The 10,000-nt window shown below is 32.3% G+C and overlaps 1 protein-coding gene across 5 annotated transcripts in view; it reads left to right on the forward strand.

The window, feature by feature from the left end:
• FOXP2 (forkhead box P2) overlaps positions 1-10,000 on the forward strand; it is a 532,789-nt gene that overhangs the window by 273,955 nt on the left and 248,834 nt on the right. For all 5 annotated transcript variants that reach the window (XM_073809847.1, XM_073809849.1, XM_073809848.1 and 2 more), the window contains one exon: positions 6,711-6,888. In XM_073809847.1, the coding sequence (XP_073665948.1) occupies positions 6,721-6,888 (168 nt within the window). In that variant the 5' untranslated portion in view covers positions 6,711-6,720. The remainder of the gene's footprint in view (positions 1-6,710; positions 6,889-10,000) is intronic.

A 10,000-nucleotide genomic window follows, 5' to 3' on the forward strand; every position in this document is an offset into this window, starting at 1 on the left:
CAGTGGAAGAAATGTCTCTAAGTGTACCGCCTATGCTGTGGGTCTTCCAATGGGAAGGCAAGAGGTGGGTCTGTTGAGGAGCAGTATTAAAGGGACGTTTGGCTCCCAAAAGGTAGCCTGGAAGTAAAAAGTGCTCAAAGGGCAAGAGAATGAGGATCCGTGGGAGAGCCGTATTATGCTCAGGAAAAACAGCAAGGGATCCCAGGGAGTTGCTGTGGGCGGGAGACTGAAGATTGAAGTAAAGTAAGCTTGAGGGTGAAGGAAAGATAGGTGGCAGGAAAGGTGAAACTGCCATCATAAGAGAAGTACATACTCAGAGCTCTCATTAGCCAGGGGATCAGTGAAGGCTATTGCAAGTAGTCCAACCTTTGGGAATTTGACTGTAAGTGGACCCACTGCATGGAAGCTTGCAAGCTTGCACAACTCAATCACTAAGCTTTTTAAATAAAAAAGAGGGAGGTTTTGCCTGCTAGGCAGGTCTTTCTATGTTCTTGGAGGTCTAATTATTTCTTATTGCTTTAACACTTTTTTACTGTTAAATTCTCTATTTCCTATACTAAAATATTCCCGGTCTCAAGAATTTGAAGCGACTTTTTCTTTAGGCAAGGATGAGAAAAAGTATGACAGAATATACCTGCTTATCAGGTCTCATGTAAACTGTAACCAGTATTTATTTTTGTATTGGTACCTCAGTAACATTCTTTGGTTTTTAAGTCCTGCTCTCACATATGTAAGATACAGAGATAGATAGTTCAACACATTGCAGAAAATATTACGTTTTGGTATCATAAATGAATGCCAACTCACTTTGTCAGAGGTTATAGAATAACAATGAAATAAAGTTTCCCCAAGCTTTCTTCTTCCCTTGTTTTAAAAAATAAATATTCATAGTAGAAAGGACTGACTTAAAACATTAAAATAATTTTAATGAATTAAACTAGCATTAAAATTTATAAACCTTAATGGACAACTGACCATTTAGCATGTACCTTGAAAAGTAAAACTTTGTATAGATTTTCACCTGCTTGAGAAATAGATGCTACATATGGTAATTATAAGAATGTGTGAGAGTTAAAGATTTAATATAAAGATTAACATACAAATGTAGTTTTGAAATAATATATGGAAATAATTAGTTCACCAGAATCATCAGTATTATCAAATCCTTTCCAATTATATTGTGAACGGGGCTTATTGAACTATAAGATGCAGAAGCATAATGTCTCAGTAAAATACATCTGTATAGCTACCATTCTTTCAGATTTGCTGCTGTACTATATTTAAATGAAATAGCATAGAGAGGAAACAATTTTAGTATTTTATGCTGTTTTCATAATGAAATACTTGTGTTTTGTTGCTTGTGTTTTAAATCTTAGTTTAATTATAATCCTGGAGCAAAACATAACATACTGAATTACTGAATTAATTAATAGCTGATTGAAGTGAAAGATAAGATTTTTATTTGTTCTACTCTTATGTTTCCCAGATGTTTGTCATTCTTGAAGATCTAAGAGTATTCTGTTTGCTAAAGGTAGTCATGGTCATTATTTGTTAAAAATACCATGTTGAAATGCCCTACGACTTTGGATGTTTGGCATATTTACCTTTTTGAATGAATATTTGAATTTTTACTAATTAAGGGTTTTTTGTTCTTTTTTTCCTGGAAAGGTGACCTTAGTTTGTGAATAGCATTTTAGACATGTTGCTTAAACAAGTGAAAAGCAGTGGCAAATACTTTATACCCAACTTAATTTTCATTTACTTAAGATCATATCACTTATTATAATAAAGATAATATCACTTGCTATAACAATAGATATCCTTCTCTAAATCATGTTGTAAAAGACTCCCTGTTCCATTTTTAAAAATTAAAAATATTCATGTGCTTGTTCAATTTTTGTTCTTACACATTCAACTATGTCCTTCATATTTGGCATTTTGATTTATTAGGCAATCTTATCATTAAATACTTTTAGCAAAGCAGTACTAGATTTCAGATGCACTGTGCATGGTGTCCATGATGAATTAATTCCACCAGAGCACAGAAGTTATTATTTAAATGCTAGTTTCTTTCAGAAGTTTTACATCACAGTCAAGTTTTCAAAATCAGTATTTAACTCATATTTTGAGGTAAATGTATGTGATTTCTTCTTACATGTGTAGATTTTCCGCATACTTAACCCTTTCTTGTGTGACTGTACATAGAAATATTTAGTAATATTTAATATTGATATCTTAAAATGAAGAACTATTTAAGAATATATGATTACTTTTTAATCTTATGGCTCACTTTTCTTTAGATGTCATATTTGGGATTTTTTGGATTTAATGCATTTATTTGGTTAAATAAATTAGACACTGAAAGAAACCAGGTACTGGACATAAAATGTCTTTTAATGTCACTGTAAATAATTTTGTTTAAGAAAAGTTCATTGAAATAAATAGTTAAAAAGTTTTTATATGTACTGTTATTTATTCTTAGTTTTTTTAGGAAGTCACTTTTTTTCATCCATTTGTTTTGAGTAAGTGGTAAGATGCCAAACAAAATGAGGTTGAATAGTAAGGCACCATGATTATAACATGGAGTGTCCGTGTATGTGGACAGGTGAGTGTGGTGGGGAAGTGAGGTTATTTTTTCCTTCTTACCATCCTTGACATATACAGTTAGTGCTATCATCTATCCCTCCGTATCCATCCATACGTACGCATACATATACATACATACAAAAGAGGGTGGAAGAGAAGAAGGACGGGAGAGAGGTAGAGTGGATGAGAGAGGGAGAGAGAGAAAAAGGTGAGAGAGAAGACCAGAGGGAAAAGGTTGAGAGAGCAACGCGAACCAATAGTGTCCCTGGTGGTGGTTGAGATAACACAGCTAACTGTACTTGCCCAGGTCAAGTTTCAAACTTTCGAACATTGTAGTGAATATGGAACAGGGTACGCGCAGGTTTCTGTTATCGCTCTGGCAAACGTCTATCTCACATGGTACAGTTTTATACCAATGGAACCTATAACTCTTAGAGGAAAAAATAAAGCCAACAAGTCTAGCATTCAGTACTACCCTATCATAAAGTAAGGAGGTCTAATTGAGCTATGTCTTTATATCCTGCTATTTGTACAAATAAAAGACTACATCTTGATGCAAAATAAACACAAAAGCACTGTTGTGACTATAACAGGGAGTCATATACTAATTTATATAATAAGTGGTTGTGCACGCTTTATTCAAGATTATGGCTGCAAGAAATGGCATGAATTGCTGGGTGTGTTTAATGCTGGATTATAGCAATTTGAAACATGTCAAACACATGGCTAATGCCTCATGCTTCACTCATTCTTGCGTAAACCTGCATAGCCACCATCCATTATACCCTTGGTAACAACACAATTCTGCAAGTAAATATTGTTACACTAAGTAACCTTTCAATTCAAGTTGTTTAGGAAGAGAAAATGCAATCTTGTGCAGTCAGTTCCAGTGTCAGTTTAATGTTTCAAAAGGGAAGTGGTGTAGAGAATAAGTATCTGTACAGTGACTTGCTTTAAAAAAATAAAAGAAGAAAAAGAAAAGAAAGGAAAACATAATGCAGGGGAGAAAAGTAGAACTGTATCATTTGAGTGCAAGGTCGGAAGAGTTATTTTCTGATGTGGCTGAAAAGTTGTGCATGATGAAAGATTTAAAGGTTTAACTAGCAGTTCAGACAAACATTAAAACAGCGACTCCCAATTTCACCTTTCTCTTTAATGATCTGAAAATTATTTTCACTGATTTTTGTAAAATGTTTGTGGTAGGATTGAGAAGAATGAATAATTTAGTTTGATATATTTGGGATCACAAGCACATCCACTTTGAAAGAATACGCTGAATTTGTAATTATTTAAAATATACTTTAAAAGGTAAACAGCACCTCACACTGTGCTGAAAATATTTCCTCTAGTGGAAAGTAGGTGTAGAGATGTCACTAGGAGAAACTTAGTAAATACTGGAAAGCATCTTCATTATCCTTGAAGATATATCTCCTTTATAGTGGACATAATTCACGCTCTCTTCTTTAGGTGAAATGTACATTATAATCATCTAATTACACAGTTGCCCTTCTTTTTGCATATTAATCTTTAGTCAGATTCTTCTGTTTTGCAGAGAAAAAAGTACTGTCACTGTTATTGTTTTTCTTAAGCATGATTTTACTAACACTTAGATGATTGAACTTAAAATGTGAATCACAGTTTATACTCCAGGGTTTTATAAAGTCAAAAATTCCACAAGGGATAATAAAATCCTCTGGTTAATAGAAATTGGAAGTTATGTAGGTCTTTCTTCATAATTGTAATAAAGATTTAGACACATGACTCTCTGCTTGTTAGTTATTCTTAATTATTTGATGGCTTTGATTATAACACAGTAATACATGCAGAATTCTTTCATTCATTCAATTGGTCCTGACATTAACTACCCAAAGGTTAGTATTAAATACTGCACCTGTCTGCTACATTTGAACATACAGTAATTTTAAGTTTTATTCCTTGTGTTGCAGACTCTACCCAGAGAAAATAAGTATTTCAAACAGATTTAGACGATGAGGTAAAAACATACACATACATATATACTGCAGATGTATTGTCAAAAGTAAAATTTAAATGCAATATGTGGACGTTATGTCTGTCTGTTTCTACAGTTGAAGAGAACCCAAATTATAATTTTCATATAACTAGTAAAGGCAATCAGACCTTTTCTCTGAATATTTTAAACATTGTGCATGTAAAATTTATGCCTAATTTGAATACTTATTAGCTGCCTAATCTCAGAAAAGAGTATTAGCTTTGTTTTTTTCTTATAAAATCCATCACTGTGTATCAGTTTTCATTTGTATGATTTTTCTTTGTTAATGTTCAATAAGATGTTTAACAAAGCCTATATGTTCATAAACACATTTGGTTCAAAAGTAGTTTACTGTAGTTACAGCAATTGTTTCCTTTATGATTATGGGTTTTTGTTGTTGATGTTGCTTTTTTTTTTTTTAATCAGAACAGCTATCAGTTGTATTTATAGTTTTTATTATACTAACTTGCTTTGCTAGCCCAGTTACTGATGGTCTTTTATAAATTAGCAGGTCTTTTTTTTAACTGATTTTTCAGAGTCATAGAAATAATCTGATAATTTAGGTTTTGATGAAAATACCTTTTAAAACTATTAAACTATAACCATTAATTTCAATAGTTACAAGATTAGTATGCAAAAAAATCTCTGTTGGATATGTATCTGTGTTTGTGTGTCTCTATGTATGTCCATGGCCACGTTTTGTAAGAATCTGGGGAAGAAGATTTGTCTATGACATGAAAAGACATTAAGCTTATATTTGCTTTATAATCAATGGGCAGAAATTTTAAATGGACAAAAGTCTTAAAATACAACCAAGTTTAAAATAGTGAAATCATATAGTAACAAAAAATTAGATTGAGTTATAAGTTTTACGTCCTTCTTTACTTTAGGCTGAGCTCACTCTCTGTCTAGCATTACTGTTAAAGTCACAGCATAGCCAGGTCATTTCTGAAATTCCGTCCGTAGAAGTAGAACACAGAAGTGCATCTATTAGGTTATGGCGTAGAATTCCGCTATCTCTGAGAGCCAAAACTGATCTTTTTAAACCACAGATTCAAGATGTACTGTGAAATTCTGATTTGTAAGACCACATTGGTTCTCTATTTACTGCAAGGATTTCCACTGATCTTGGCAGGACATCTCATTGCTATCCTGAAAGTACAGTATATTTATGCAGTGAAAATGATAAAACATTTATTACTGTAGAGAAGGTAATATGCATAATTTATGCTGTTTTTAGCACAATCATTAGTGATATTCTTGATAGATTTTATTTCCAGCTTTCATATCTAATACATGCCTGGAAAATTAATTTTATATCTTTCATTTATTTGCCTATGTTAAAATTGAGTTTTAAGTCATCTTCAAGTGAACAGTTTGATTGCTGCTCATGCATAAGCTTAATTACTTCCCAGGAAGGACAGTATTAAATGTTTTAAATGTCAGAAAAATAAATGAATATGAGCTGTTTGATTAAAAAAATAGGCAATATCTGACGTGTTTGCAGCAGGAGCTTTTTCTTAAAATGCCTCCAAGGCAAAATTTTATTTAGTCACAAAAAAAAAGAAACCCATTATACTATTTATCATTGGTTGATACCATATGATTTGTAACACCCTTACAAAATTTTAATTTTGTATGATTAGCTGTGCATCATTAAACAACAGCCTTGCATAAGATGTGCTGTAAAATTCTGACAGAATCAAGATAGTGAATATTTAAAATAAGGCTGTATAGTCATCCATGGTTGTCAAAGGTAGATAATAGGAAACATAGAACTGAGTGTGCAATCGTGCCTTCATTTAAACTGGTTTTGTAGGTAGACTTTAAAATGTGGTTGTTCATAAATGTTACTGACCATGCTATAGGCATGGTATGTTACTTTGGCTGTTAAATGTAACCACACAAAAATTGCTTATAGAAACCATAATTTCAGTGATTAGTATCTGGATGAGAGCTGAATTTGTATGGCTTTTCTTGGTAAATGACTATTCAAGGCTTTTTTTTTTTCCTTCCAAAGATGCTGTCTCTGTAATTGGCAGAGAGGGACATCTTGATAATGGAAGTGTGAAGGTGTAACGTGTGTTAATTGATACTTCTTAATCACTTTTAGGTATTAAGTCATGATGCAGGAATCTGCGACAGAGACAATAAGCAACAGTTCAATGAATCAAAATGGAATGAGCACTCTAAGCAGCCAATTAGATGCTGGCAGCAGAGATGGAAGATCAAGTGGTGACACCAGCTCTGAAGTAAGCACAGTAGAACTGCTGCATCTGCAACAACAGCAGGTAAGTTTTGTTTTCCTCGGTGACTCCTTAAAACAAATAAGCCTGTTTTCTTGACTATGAAAAATGTATTCAGAGCAAATTGAGCATGTTATGTTAAGCTAAAGGAAGCTGAGCATTTATGATTGTTTGGAACATGATTGAAGTCTGAGCAAAGATAGGATTTTCATCTTAGTTACGTCATACCGGCGCCAGAGTGCCCTTCAGGTGTCAGGCTATTAATTAAGTTCACAGGGTGATTTTCGGAATGTTCTGTAAAGCTTTGTAACAAATATTTTACAGCTTCCAGTTTACTGTCTAACATCGTGCTGCAGAACGTGATACTTAGTTTTCCACCAGAGGGCCACATTACTTGATACTTGCTTTATACAATGAATTTCTTCCAGGTCTGAGCTAAGATGAAAAGGACCACAAGGACTTTTCACAGCACAGTTGCTTGCCTGTGATAGCTGCAAATATTAGCTATTAATTAGTTGAAATTTGCTGGGAGATTGTGAGCCGTGTAAACACTGTAATCATTTATGTTGCTTTTCTTGAAAACTCATTTCAAGAGATTTTGAATATGCATCTTTTGATAACGTTAAAGAGCACTTTTTGTTTTCTGCTAGTGTCTCATAAAAGGCAGTTGTTCTCTTTAAACCTAGAAAAGTAAACAACTGCCCAATAAAGGTACCCTTTTAAGTAGTGTATTATTCTTCTTATGTGTCGGATTCATTTTTCCTGAATTTGTTTGTCAAGGAAATATTCTTTTCAGCCAAAGAATAGCCTCTCCATTCTTCACTGATTCAAGTCTGCAGAAACAGTGACAGAGAACAGACAGCTTTCAAAGCAAATACTTATATTAGGCCAGAATTAGAATCCCTTTTTGAAAATAAGATTATACTTGTTTTAAAATAAAGGTGATTTCTTTCAAACTCTGGATAGCATTCAGACTAAACATGAAAAGATCATTAAAATGAAAATATAATGAAGTATTATTGAAAATTGTTTCAAATTAAGTGATGTATCATTTACATTTTTAAGTTGGAATATAATGAGAAAGAATGCAGCTCAAAAATTAAAGCAAGTGCCCACACTAGAGTAAAATTTAATAGAATCATTATTTTAAATAATAACAGCCTTTAGAAAGTTACCTTAGAGTATATGTACTGAGTAATATCTCAACCTTTAGGCATTGTTTTCAAGAATAATCTTTTAAAAGCTCTATATACAGCTCTTTGCATAAGTTCCCTATTATTTGGGAATTGTGTCTCTTTTAATAGACAGCAGTTATTGGGAAGATAATTTTTATGTTGTTTCAAAAAATTTTGCTTTCACCATCATAGGATTTAAATGCCTACCAAAGTTGCAGAATTAGCCTATTTTACACATTACTTTAAATAAATGCAGGTTTCAGGATAACCCTTTTTTCCTTTCAATGTATTTACAGAAATATCATACCAGTGGAATGCTATAATATTCCTACTGACTTCCCTAAGTCAGAGTCCTTAGAATTTTAGCCAAATTCTATTTTGTCTGAGAATACATTAAACTGCATTTATAAAGGCAAGTGAAAATGACAACTGAAAATAAACATTACAGTTTAGTACTAATAGACAACAGGTTCCGAAGGGAAATGCAGAGAAGTAACTTATTTTTCTTAAAACTCTGATTAGTTTTTTTCTTATAAAGAAAACAGAGTAAAATCATGGCTATACTTTATAGTACTCTGGAGGCGTTTTATGATAAGTTCTGTAAGTGTGTTTATAACGTGAGTTTGAAGTTTACTTTGTTCTACACAGTTTGTTTATATAAACCTTAAACAGAAGTAAATACAAAAAGTTATGTCCTTCAGATAACTTAGAAAGTTTAGTCATGTATTGCATGTTTGCGGAGTGCCTTCTAGAAGTGATTTAACACAATGGGTATAGTAGGTGTCTACCAAAGACAGTTCAGGAAGTGTCTACAGGAAGATATGTAATGATTTAATAAATAAACATGCAAAAACCTTTGTAAATGTCTCTTCCCTTGGTTATAGTTTAAATGTATTAATATAGTTAGACAGTTAAGGTTATTGAATTTCTGTCCTTCCATGAGTGTATTTTCAACTAGGCCTTTAAGTTCATTAAGGATTGGAATGTCCTTTTTATAAAATGAATGCAGTTATTGCTTTTAATTCTAACATATTCAATACGTTTCAGAAAAAATACAAACCATGGGGAAGTATTAAAACAAATTCATGAGAAGTGAAATAAATTTACAAATGTATCTTTACTTGGTGTTATTTAATTATACAGTTTTGAACAAAAAATTCAATTATGTCTTAAAAGTATAACGGACTAATCATTTTTGGCTAAGGTGTCTTATTTATAAATATAATTTAGGAGGCAGTGAGTGATGTGAACAAAGTTGAATTTTGTTTGCCATGAACTTCTGGCAGAATATGGCCTGTTTGGAGAACAGAATGTTTACCTTGATTTTTATGGCTTTTGTATTTTCATGGAGGTGAGCAGTTTGAATTAAATCAGGCATGTATTTAGGAGGAAAGGTTAGTGTTTGGAATACATTATAACAAATACTTAATGATAAATGGACTGGCAGAGTAAAAGGGATTAATAAATTATAGCTAGTATTTTTTCTTGCATTTTGTTTACTAATATTGAAATATTTCTGAAAGCTGGAGTATCTTCTTTAAGTTTTAATATTGTAATATTATTGTAATGTAATGGATATGTTCGTAGGAGCCACATCCTTGTTGGTATGCTTTGCTGTTTTATATTCACTGAAAAATTAGTAATAAAAAAGCTTTCTCCTGATGAAATTACTATCTCCCTCTTTCTTTTCTAATCTTCTAAAATTAGTACTAAATACCAGAATGTATAATATATGGAGGTAACGTATTTCAAATGTTATTTTAGATTAACTACATTGAGAAATTATTCTGCATTAGATGTAGAATTTTATTTTGATATTAGGTTTGCAGAATTCATTGTTTGTGTCACTAAGGTCAAAATAGTTGCTAAAAACTTGATTGCTTTACAGGGTAGATTTGAGCTTGCATTTTGAGCATTCATTAAGTCAGATAATCTTTCTGAATGTTTTATGAGATTGTACTGCTTTGAAGGTGTTTCAGGTG

The sequence above is a fragment of the Tursiops truncatus genome, chromosome 9 (genome assembly GCF_011762595.2).
Source record: "Tursiops truncatus isolate mTurTru1 chromosome 9, mTurTru1.mat.Y, whole genome shotgun sequence".
NCBI lineage: Eukaryota > Metazoa > Chordata > Mammalia > Artiodactyla > Delphinidae > Tursiops > Tursiops truncatus.